General features: G+C 41.0%; 1 protein-coding gene across 1 annotated transcript; it reads right to left on the bottom strand.

Moving 5' to 3' along the window:
* Positions 1-3,773: 3,773 nt before the first annotated feature.
* On the bottom strand, positions 3,774-11,351 carry LOC146171881 (uncharacterized). The gene is made up of 3 exons (XM_084586257.1): positions 10,818-11,351; positions 9,204-9,411; positions 3,774-4,176 (listed from the first exon to the last, which is right to left on the bottom strand). Exons 1-3 carry the CDS (start codon positions 11,349-11,351, stop codon positions 3,788-3,790), a joined length of 1,131 nt encoding a protein of 376 aa, XP_084442383.1. The 3' UTR covers positions 3,774-3,787.
* Between the last annotated feature and the right edge of the window lie 675 nt (positions 11,352-12,026).

Genomic DNA, 12,026 nt, shown 5'->3' with positions numbered 1-12,026 from the left:
ATGTTCACAATTCGATATTAGTTTTGTGTAGATCTGACAAAAAAGTGCGAAGTAAGCATTAAGCAAAGTTCGAGACTTATCGCGAACCTCTTCTTACAACCTCTCTCAGCAGATCATATAAATTATCGCGCATGAAGCTGGTACTTCCGTGAGCTTTGACGAATAGCCCAAGCTGTGCGGGGAATATTGTCCCTGATGCGAATGTTTGAAAAACGAATTTTATTTCCAACTCTTGTTCACATCTCTACCCCGGCCATATGCATGCGCTAAACACAACATACAGGAAATGTAAAATAAAAACTATTAGGAACACTTAAGCTTTGCCGTTAAGAGTATTACGCGATAGCGCATTAAAGTAGGCTGTTTTCCACTCATCATGTTCTTTTTTATATTTTATATCCGATACTTATCATCAGCAAACATTGGCTTTCCATTCTGAGCGGGTTGACACCCTTGAACGCATTTTTCAGATTTTTCAATTACTGCATTAAATTAGTAGGATACACACTAAATTTTCATAACTGCATAGCCAAGAATTGGCTTTTGATCATTAAAATTTTGACATTGTTGAACACCCTATTCCAATTTTAATTTTCAAATATTTATTTACATACTCTAATATTACTCTAATATCCAAGTAATAACTTTTCCTTCTAAGCATTTGGACAGCTCTGAACTCCTGCCTTTTCAATTTTTATTTGATTAATTGATCAATTACCCACGCTTTTCATTGTGGGCATTTTGATACCTTTGAAGCCCTTTTTGCCTGTTTTTTTTCATTTCTTTAATTCATCAATTAATCAATGGATTAGTAATTTCATTAGGCCATTGTCGCTTATCACACACTGCTCAATCGTGAACCACTTAAACCACAAATTACCATAATAAGATTTTTATTACGCAGCCGCGACTTGTATTTCCAAAACACTGTGCCGACAATAATACTACTAATGCTATTTCGACAAATACTACCACTACTACACCAACTGCTTTTTACTGAACAAGCTGCATAAGCTGTCGCTTAACTATGGTATCCACAGCCACATGCTTCTCATCTTGCATCAATCCTTTCTAGCTCCCTCTATTGTAGAGCTTATTTTCGTTCTTATAACCTGCCCCACTACAGGAAAAAATAAATCAAGAGTATCGTGTGCTTCTCATATACACAAAGCAAAATGTTTTATTGTGTACTGTCTCTATACATATCATTGCTGAGCAGTACCAGGTGCCAACAACAACATAGGTTGGGTGTGAATGTGGGAAGAGCATATTAGACGATACAGTGGATGACACTTGCATTGGGACGAGATCGCACTGATTCTTCTTACTTTAACAGGCTGTGTCATGATAAGGCTAGACTTGTTGGGCAACACTTAAAAATACTGTCTCTGTGTAGAGTGGCCTGAAAGCAGACAGTGAAGAATAGGATATCGAGAGCTCCCTAATTGATAGTATATTAAAAATTTGCCTTAATATTGCCATCACACCAAAAGATCTTCAACGGCTGCTATAGGGGAAACAAGAGAATGAGAATAAATGTCACACATACCTGATTGTGATCAGGAGCAATAATATTTACCATACTTGCACATATCTCTACATATACATCAGTAATGAACTTTTTCAAACTTACTAACAAACACATTTGCCATCAATGTGGTAGTGAAGATTTCTATTCCTTTCATTATATACATTTTTTTTTAAGGATGTCGCACATATGGTTCATTTTCTTCCAGCACTTGGTCATCCGTACTCTGCATCACAACTACTGGATGCAATTATAGCAGGTGAATGCGATGATTAAGATCTCGAGTCGCCATCACCAGCTGCACCCAGCCAGATTTCTATCGGAGATCCAGCTCCGCAAGAGAACCTTCAACAGGACGCAAGATGCGAGCCGCTCAGGGGTAATTGCACATGGGCATATACAAAATGTTTTTCTCATGTAGCACAAAACTTGGTGTCTAATGTTCAAATATGCGTGATGAGCTTGAGTATTGCACAGTATCTGGTGCAGGTAGCATGGCAAGAATTAATTACAAGGGTGAAGGCTGCCTCTAAACTGACTCCACTCAGTAAGTTTCATGATGGCATGCAACCATGTTGTAAAGTTATACATTAATAATTACAGCATCAGAAGCAATGGACCAAATATATAACCTTAATTTCATGCTTATATAAATCACATGAAGACACTTCACCTTCATCCACAGATGTATGCATACATCAATGGCATTGTGTATTATTTTTGACATTGCATATTTCCTAATGTGCACATGCGCGTGTAGGTTGTAATGGATAAAGTTACTCTCATCTATATGTTTCCTTTCACAGGGAAACGAAAGCAGGATGCTGCAGACATTGAGTTTCTTGAGAAAAGAATGCGGCGCGAAATTGACCTGAAAAAAAAAGAATTTGCTCTTGAATCTCGCCGCCTGGCTCTAAAGGAAAGGCGGCTTGACCTTGAACAAGAACGACTGAAACGTGAAGCAGCTGACCGAGAAATGTTTCGGCAGCAGCTGGCAATACAGCAAGAAAACTTCTTGCGTATTTTGGAGGTTGTTGTTGAAAAACTATCTAAATAAAGCATTGCTACAAGTAGCTAAAAGAATGCCTATGAAGTATTTTGTAGCAGGTGAACCATATAAGAAGTCCATAGAAAGGGTCTTTGATCCCTGCTGGACACGACATATAGAAATATGGCCTTTCCTCTATATCAAATGATTCATAGGCAAGGCAATACTTGCTAACACTGGAAACTTGGCAGGTCAGGCTTGGTGCGAATTGAAATCCGACTGACTGAACTTGTAAAAAGCCAAAATATAGGAGAAGACACTGCTTTTGATAGAGCTCAGGTCACGCATCATACAGCATAGATATGCTAAGATTAGCAGTGAACTATATAAGAAGTGCTTTAATGCACTTAGTATTCCTTAAAGCATAACTGGTAAGTCTAATTAATAATGTGGGTCACTCTAAGCTTGGTTTTAAGAGGAATTCTAATCGGGCATATGGCACAATTTAGACTGATTTCATGTGCAACCTAAGCCATGAAGGAAATACCAAGCAAGGTTTGTTTTGATACTAGACACTTTTTCTGATAGATTGTTTTTCATCACCTAATAAATATGTTGATTGTCACTAATACCATTCTGAAGTGGAATTCCTCCTCTACAATGTGATACTGGACACTCCTGTACCAAGCACGTTTTGTTAAATAAAAAAAAGGTATTAATAAAACTACCCAAAAATCACGCCTTTTCACGCAGACAGGAAAGTGCTAAGTCGATCTGACATGCTGAGAAGCACAGAGCGAAGCCGTGATCCGTGGCGAAACCACCTGTACGTGGTGGATTCTCCCCCCCCCCCCCCCCCGTCTTCTTATTGCACCTTCCCTACTAATATAAATGTGTATGCTTTTGAAAAGCATATAATGTAAAATTTGCCACAACGAATTGAACTCCTACTGAAGGGGAAATGGTTGAAGCAAAAAGATAGTTCCTCTAATAATTGTCCAAGAATTATTTTTTGCAGAGCAACCCAAACAAAAATAACATGCAGAATACTTCCAACTGAGAACCAAAACACCATGCACATCATGAAATTGAACATAAGAAACTAAATAATAATACATTAATCAGAAGAAAACCGATACATAAAATACTTTACAGACAAATACATACTAAGGCTGGCATTGCACGAAAAGCTAACATTTCAGAAAGGCAAAAAAATGCTAGATAACGCAGCAGGACTCACTGGTAATGAGGCTTATGAATACCTGAGACTATTAATGTAGATACTGTGCTAAATCTGGAGGCTGTAAGTTAAAATAAGAGGCAACTTGGCTACCATAAAGGCAGGTGTGGCAGTTGGCAAACAAAGTACTTGCTCTGTACATCTGGCCAAGTTGCTGCTTGAGTAACTTTTGATTTTTTTTGAAATCCAGGAAAGCGAATTCCCACACAATTTTAGCAAAACCCCATTCAACTGCTTGACGAAGTTTGCTCATGGCAGAGTTGAAGGCTTGTTGCGTCGTTGACAGGCTGGATCCCCCGTATGGCTTCAACAAGAGCGGTCGCAAAGGATACGCTGGGTCTCCGTAGATCACAAAGCTTCTTTGTTTACCATCCATCAGCCTTTCTAGCTTAGCGTATGTACCGCTATCCCGAAGTATACCTGGAAGGTTAAAAAAATAACTTAATGTGAGTACATATCCACCAATGAACTACTGGCTAGCCAGTAACAGACACAACTGAATTCAAGTGCAGAAAACTGATGATTTTTAAATTATTGCATTGCATTTCTCAAAAACCATATATTCACATTTGTACTACATTTGTACAACCATACAGGATTGTCTAAAGGTAATGCATGCTAGATGAGGGTTATTTATTGAGAAATTGCATGCTATTATAAATTTTGCTCAGCTTTTCAACAACAAAGATCATCAGCAGAGATTCTGAAAATTTTCCAAACATAAGTACATGGAAAAGGCATTTGTCCCGCAGTGGGCATTTAGTCATGCTGATGGTGATGAGCCTTAGCAGAAGTGCAGTACAGGTGGGATTATTGTATTTGTTTATCTATTTGTAGATAATACCAGTCCAACTAGGATCAAGGTAAGAATGTACACAACATCAAACTTCAGGCAAATGTAGAGCAGAATGAACAAAAATGTAGTCTATACACTAGAATCAATAAAATAGTGTCAGCAAAATAGTCATTACATGCAGGTGACAAAAATTACAGGTAATAAATGGTTGGTTGGTTGGTTTGTGGGGTTTAACGTCCCAAAGCGACTCAGGCTATGAGAGACGCCGTAGTGGAGGACTCCGGAAATTTCGACCACCTGGGGTTCTTTAACGTGCACTGACATCGCACAGCACACGGGCGCCTTGCTTTTCGCCTCCATCGAAAAGCTGCCGCCGAGGCCGGGATTCGATCCCGCGTCCTTGGGAACAGTAGTCGAGCGCCGTAACCACTGCGCCAGGTTCTCTTTGTACAATTGATTGCTTTAAATGCTTGGCAACATGGGTGAAAATTGATCTCGAGATTGTGTGTTTAGAACTTGGTTTGGCAGCCCATTCCATTCGGACGCTGTTACATAAAAAGGAATATTTCAAACAGCATTTGCAAATTCTGTACATTTGGACATGTCTACTACGTTTATTATGACATAGACATGTTCATGTTTCATTTATGTATCATTATTTGCACACATGGACTGAACTAATAACACAATAAAAAGGAGTATTTTTTCCTTTCGTCTCTGGAAAAGGAAAGCAAATCAGCTTTCTTATAAAGGGAGGTTACGGAATCAACCATTGGTATTGAAAGAAAATGAAGCATAAGGCCCATCTTTGTACCTGCTCGAGTTTAGATATTGTTTTGTGGTGTGGGTGCCATATTTCACATGCATACACAAGTAAGCGTCGTACAAGCACCTGTACACTGTCAGTTTTGTGCCTGTGGAAGCCTGTTTTAAGACGTGTCTGAGGTAGCCTAGTTTTCTGTTCCTCTTCCAAGCAATGCTATTGATATGCTTTATTTAGGTGAGGTTTCAAGTTATGGGCAGGCCAAAGTATTTGTATTCATTTACATGAGAAAGGAGACTACCTTGTAAAGTGTATGCGCAGTGAAGCGGCTCAGCCTTGTGTGGAATTTTTGAGTAATTGTGAGTAATATATGCAAGTGACTTGTATAAGTACTATTTGTAAACTTAACTTGTTTGCCCTTTTCTTATATATAGTTGACATTATGACACAATTGTATTTTACTCATCCTAATCTCAGTCACATATATACTGTGCTGATAACAGTGAGTGCATGATTAACTGCTTCATACCTAATTTACATACAAGTAACCAATGTGATGGGGACCTCACGGACGAGAAAGAAAAATTGCGAACAATTGCACTCAAATATGTTGTTTAAATAAACTCTAAATTGGTAACAAGGGCTTGAAAATGCCAGCGGCTCACAAAAAGGCCACAGTAAAGGATATGTCGATATTACTTGAAAGTCAATTAATGCTTCAGAAATGCATGCGATAGGATCAACCACTGGAAATTCACCAACGCATAAAGCAGGCAGTCGCCCATGCAGCAACGGCTACTGCCATCGCCACCTTGGCACTGCTACGATCGAGCTTCATACTGTCGAGTCCATTGCCATTCACCTTTCTTTTCGTTCCTTGCATTACTCAACTGTTTCAGCTAGTGTTTACGCTGTGTCAATGGCACTCGCTGGCTTCTTTTCATGTTTACAGCTCTATGCATGTGATGCCATGCAACCCCATTAATGATCTAGAATGCTGGCTTCTAGCTCCTACCAGCTTTCAAGTCTGGTGGGGAGGGGGCTGTAGCTGCATTGAGGAGCAGTGAGAAAAATAATTTGCACTTTTTTCACTTTTTGTTTCCAAATATAACGCGAAATAGGTTCTGAAACTGATGAATGAGGAAAATTTCGTGTTATACTGGCGTAAATACCTTATATCTGAGGATGACAACAAACAGCAAGAACAGGTTTCAAATGGCCAAACATTTAAACTCTAGCGCTGGCAACAGTTTCCATAAAAGCTCTTTACATTTTGCTCATTTCATTGCAAAAAAGAATGGTAAATAAATTATCTTGTCATTTGAGCTACAAGCTGCATTGTTTTCATGAGAATGACATGCCAATGGCTTCCATAAACCAATCACTTGCAGTAATACGCAGCAAGCATATTCTGGAATGGTGGCAGCAGGCACAATTCTACTGGATGCATTACAGGCCTTTACTGGCCTCGAAGATGTGAGAATTATTGAATTATTTAGAGGAACACTGAGAAACAATTGACATCAACAGAGAAGGATGGTGGTCAAAAGCAGTGCAGAGCATAAACATTACAATAAGTTTGTTGATCGCCGCCCAAGTATGACATACCAAAATCAGGCATTGTGTGTCCTTGTTTACATCTGACAAACAGATTGCAACCTAAATGTTCAGCTAAAAGAGCACACTGCCTTTTTCAGAACAGTCCTCTCACTGTTCTGTGTATTACTAAAACTGAGAAGAGTGACGAGGCTTGCGTTCCTGTTTTAGATATCAACAAAGCTGCTTTAAACACAACATTTACACACCATTCACTGGTGTGTAACTGGGGCATTCAGCTAAGACAGGCAGTCACTACAGTGAAGCCCCAAAAGCCCCTCACTAGTGGTGAAATAGCCTTTTTAATGGACTGAATTCTTGAATAGTGCTATTTTTGCATTCAGTTTTGAATATGAGTTACCCTATGCCTAGCGAGAGTTTTAATAATGCCACTTGTACGGACATAACATATGCATTACTGCACATTCTGTAAAGGGTCAACATTTACTTTTGGTCTTCATTATACTTATAGGAAGAAAGCAACATGTACACCTTCAAAATGTAAGCTCTAACATCCTTGGTGTGCATAATTACTGGTGTTAGATCGTTAATCAGAATGTTAGAGGCAAGCCTGCTACATTTTACATAGTGTGTAATGAATATAGTCACAAGATTTTAAAATACTTTGCTCATCTTAAAGCTGCCTATTGAAAGTGCTCCTTTTATACTCTGCATGTTCTAGTGTTATTGCTGTGCTCACAAAGGACATTACTGCACACATGCTTCAAAATCGAGGTCTCTGTCACAGTGTTGGTGTATCGAATGCTCCCTTCAAATATCAGGGAATGTAGTTGCCTATAAATGTTCTACTTAATGAGTAGGTTATTAGACGAATTGCTTACTAATTTGCAACAAAACTTGTGGACTGCACGGCTAGATGGTACTTAGTTGCTGGAAGAAATTACAGTACTGAAAAACACTTACAAAAAGGCCGAGGTAGACACAAGGCATATGCGGATCTGTATCTTCCATGGTCTTTCCGTGTGTATCCTTTCTTGCACTATTATTTCTGCCAAAGTACCGACTGCCTGTAAGCATATAAGGTTTAAGTCTTCTTTATTGAGGTTTGGCTTCATACTTTTTGTGTGGATACTTATATCATGCCTCCCTCGATAAAAATTTTAGTTGCAAGCAACAACCGTTCATCACCATTACTTGCTTTTATGCTTGTCAGGTTTTCCAGCCGTCAAAACGACTTCTTATCAACTTGGTGAGCTGCTTGCAATAACACCAAGGTTCCTTCTATGCAGATGCTTCCCAGTGGATTTTTTATTGTTAGCATATAAACACCTCCTAAGTGAAAACAGAGCTGACAAAGGGCAATCTGCAGATGGCTGCACTTCAAAATGTGTACAGTCATGATCCCTGCTGATATGGAAGACTCGACTCGTAGATACTTTTATGGAGGGCCCACAATTATTAAATGTATTTGTGTGTTTTTTATGACAAAAACCTCATCTGCTGACAATTTACAGGATGTAAGTGCAAAAATTCCTTTGCAGCATTTCTGCCACAGTGATAACTGGCAGCACTAGTCCATCCCAATGAGATACTTCATTTCCTGTATTTTAATGTGAGCCTCCAGGAAAATGCAGTGTGAAAATGGAAATAGCTCAGTAATGCTGTTTTATATCTTACTTGGTACCTTACAGTGTCGAGAAGCCCATTTGGCATGCCTTGACAATTTGCACCACTGCATGAATGACAGTGTAAAAAACGTTTGCGCCTTACGTGCCACATTAAAAGTTCTCAACAGCTGTCAGCTGTTTGAATGTAGCTATACACAGTGGAAGATTATGGGATGGGACCTGTCATATATAGTAGGCTTGAGATACTTCATCCTGTCATGAGATGTCAATATGTGCCTCATGAACTACTATAGACAGATCAAGTAGCACTATATTATTTCTAGGTAGTGGAAACTATGTGCCAATTAGACTTCTTGCTCTTACAGTTTTGTCTAATTTCAGCTGTATCTCCCACAATACATTTACAGAAAGTAGACCATCATAAGTTTCATTTTTTTCTCAGTTTTTTTTAGTCTTCAGGATCTGTTATTCTGGATGACTTATTGCTTTATGTAGTTTTCCTTGGTACCAAGTGTCCATATCAATGAGTTACATCTGTTTATTAACTGTTTATGAAGGATACATACACTTATAGAGATCCCTTTTCTAAAAGGAAAAAAAAAACGTTTGGGCACTTTCTAACATACTTGCCTCATATTCTTTATTTACGTACATTAGTCTTTACCCTAGTGCAAAAGAAAAACCTATATTCTAATGAATTTACCTGAGTCATGTCGCCTGCCAGGATATGGCCCATCCAGCTGAGCAATAATTCCATTGGGACACATGATAGATTGATATTTCAGAAGATGCATGCGCTTGTGGCCCGAGTAGTAGGCTTTCTGGTTGTGCGATGGCCGACATATTGGACGCCCTGTTCCGTCAATAAACGCCCAGCAGTTGTTGAGTGGCGCTCCCTTGTCTTCGACAGCCTGGAATATGCATCATTCATTAGCAGCATGCAATGACCTATATGCTTTATTCACAGCTAGACCATTCCCGACCCCTTGAAATTTAAACTATGCAATATCGTCTAGCTTGGTTGTATGCTTGAACAATTATTAGAGGAACCGCCTTTTTGCTTCAACCATTTCCCCTTCAGAAGGCGAGCAATTCGTTGTGGGAATTTTTTAAATTATGTGGTTTTGAAAATCATACACATGTATTTTAGTAGGGATTTAGGGGGCGAAGGGGGCGAAGGGGGGGGGGGGAGGGGGGGAGGGGGGGGTATTTACAGCGTACAGGTGGTTTCGCGTATCATGGCTTCGCTCTGTGCTTCTCAGCATGTCGAACCGACTTAGCACTTTCCTGTCTGCGGGAAAAGTCGAGAGTTTTGGGTGGCGTACCACTAATACTTTTTTTTTCTTGAACAAAACTTGCTTGGCACAGGAATGTCAGGTATTAAATTGTAGAGGAGCAATTCCTCTTTGCAATGGTGTTAGTGAAAATCAACATATTTATTAAGTGATGAAAAATTATCTACCAGAACAAAATTGTAGCTAAAAACACGTACAAAAGTATCAAGGTTTCTTGATACAAATAAAACATCAAAACATTTCAACGTATACGTTTTTTAAAACAGGGACCAATGCAGCATCGCAGCAAAATCTACTATTCTGTTCAGGATTTACTGATTTAGGAAAGAAAACAGTGTTCTAGGTCGACTACGCCGAGGTCGACCCCTGGCTGTCTTCTAGCGGAAAACGCGACTCTCTTAGCTGGCAAGAGCAAGTAATCCCACCCCGCAGGTAACATTTGTGACTTTCAGAACAGTTATCTCTTCCGATGAACGCGCAGCAAAAGCGAAACATCGGAACAATGCTGCTGACTTTTCGGGCCTTTGACGCAGTTTCGCTGTCGGGGATAAAGTTTGAAAAGCTGAATTAATCTTGCCAGTCATCACTGCTGCTGTTCACATCCAAAAACGAGCTCTCAGATGCGTCAAATTCCGTGGAAAAGCGCGTTACCGCGAAGCAGCAGCGCGCGACATCGACAAGGAGCCCCGATCCCCTGACTCCAGGAGACCATATATCTGGGCGGGCGCGGCACGCAGTAAAAAAATTAAACCAAAAGCGAGGCTGAAAAAAGGGTTGCTCTATTTCCCACTGGATAACGGCACTTGTCGAGGAGCGCTTCGAGAGAGGGCCATCGATGGTTTTCAGCAACGCATTTAGCAGAGATTTGCCATTCTTTCTCAGCATCAGAACAGGAGTTGATCCGGCAAACGATCTAGGTCCGCGTATATATATGGGCGGTTTTAATATGGGGACGTATATCTCATTCGAAACATACGTACGACAGCAAACAAATAGTTTTCATGAAATATGTGAATACTCACTGCTGCGAATTCCTCCAGCTTTGCTTCCGTCAGCCAGCTGTGATTGTTGACATCTCTCAAAAGGTGTCCAAAACGACCAACAATGTAGCTGATAGTTTGAGTTGTGACGCTGGACATCACTGACGAATGCAAACCGAAGATCGGTTCCAAATCGCACCAGCGGTTGGGATACGCAAGCCGCCTTAGTGCAATATAAAGTGCATGTCGGCCAGGGACCTTAACGCCTTGGGCGCTAGTGAAAGTGCCTGACAGAGCAAGGCAGTTGTGAAGGTGCTCAAAATCCTCTTTTTCGAAACGAAACTGCAACCTAAACAGCGCAGGGTCCACAGAAGATATATCCAATAAACCATTCTTCGAACGGTAGCGGTATATGGTCGGCTCACTTTTGCGTTGTAGGTAGAGTTCCAAATTGTCCGCTTCAAACAAGTCAGCCCGAGCGAGCTCGCGAGCGCGCATTCCTAGATGTAGTTCGTCAATCTCTGCCCACGTCAACATCGATAAATATCGCGAATCATTCAAGATGCTTGACGGCATAGTTGAAAGGCACCGACAGAATGGTAGACAGTTCAGAAGAGGCCGAACATCGCGCAGAAAGCGCACGCAATTGTTCGTCTGCTTCCAAAGGTTTCGCTTTGCTCGCGAGTTCAAGATGAGCTTGTCTCGGCTTGCTGCGGCTCAACCTGCGGCTCCGCCTCGTTTCATTTCAGTCAACGCTTTGCTACCAGGTAGCGCTGGCAAGCACTTCGAATATATCCTCAGCTGTTTATACCTCCATACAAAATAGATTGTGTGGCGTTTGCTAAACGCTATACTAAAACTCGGTCCGACAGGGAGTCGTTTGCGGCACGCTAACTTTATTTCCGTTAGCACCGCTATTTACGCTAACGCTAAACTAAAACTCTCTACTGATGAGATGCCCCGCATCGGACTTTGCACTCACGAATCACGCGGTGAGCGCCGAGCAACGCAGCGTTCGGCGCGGCAACGAAACGTGCGCCTGAGTAAGCGGAACGAACCAAAGAACTCGGTGTCTCGGAGGGAGAAAGCCGGGCAGCGACGCGCCATGAAGGCGGACGCGATCATGGGGCTGACTCCTTGATGGCATCGTCCTCTACCTCGCTTGGGAGCACCACGCAGAAGCATGATTCCTCGGAAGCAGCTCGGCACACATCGCAGGGGGACGCTTTCCCAGCAGAAGCGCTACGGCGC

The sequence above is a fragment of the Amblyomma maculatum genome, unplaced genomic scaffold (assembly GCF_055883805.1).
Source record: "Amblyomma maculatum isolate TAMU_Amacu unplaced genomic scaffold, ASM5588380v1 scaffold_16, whole genome shotgun sequence".
NCBI classification, from domain to species: domain Eukaryota; kingdom Metazoa; phylum Arthropoda; class Arachnida; order Ixodida; family Ixodidae; genus Amblyomma; species Amblyomma maculatum.
Note: the sequence above shows the minus strand (reverse complement) of the source record. Positions and strands in the feature narration are given on the sequence as shown.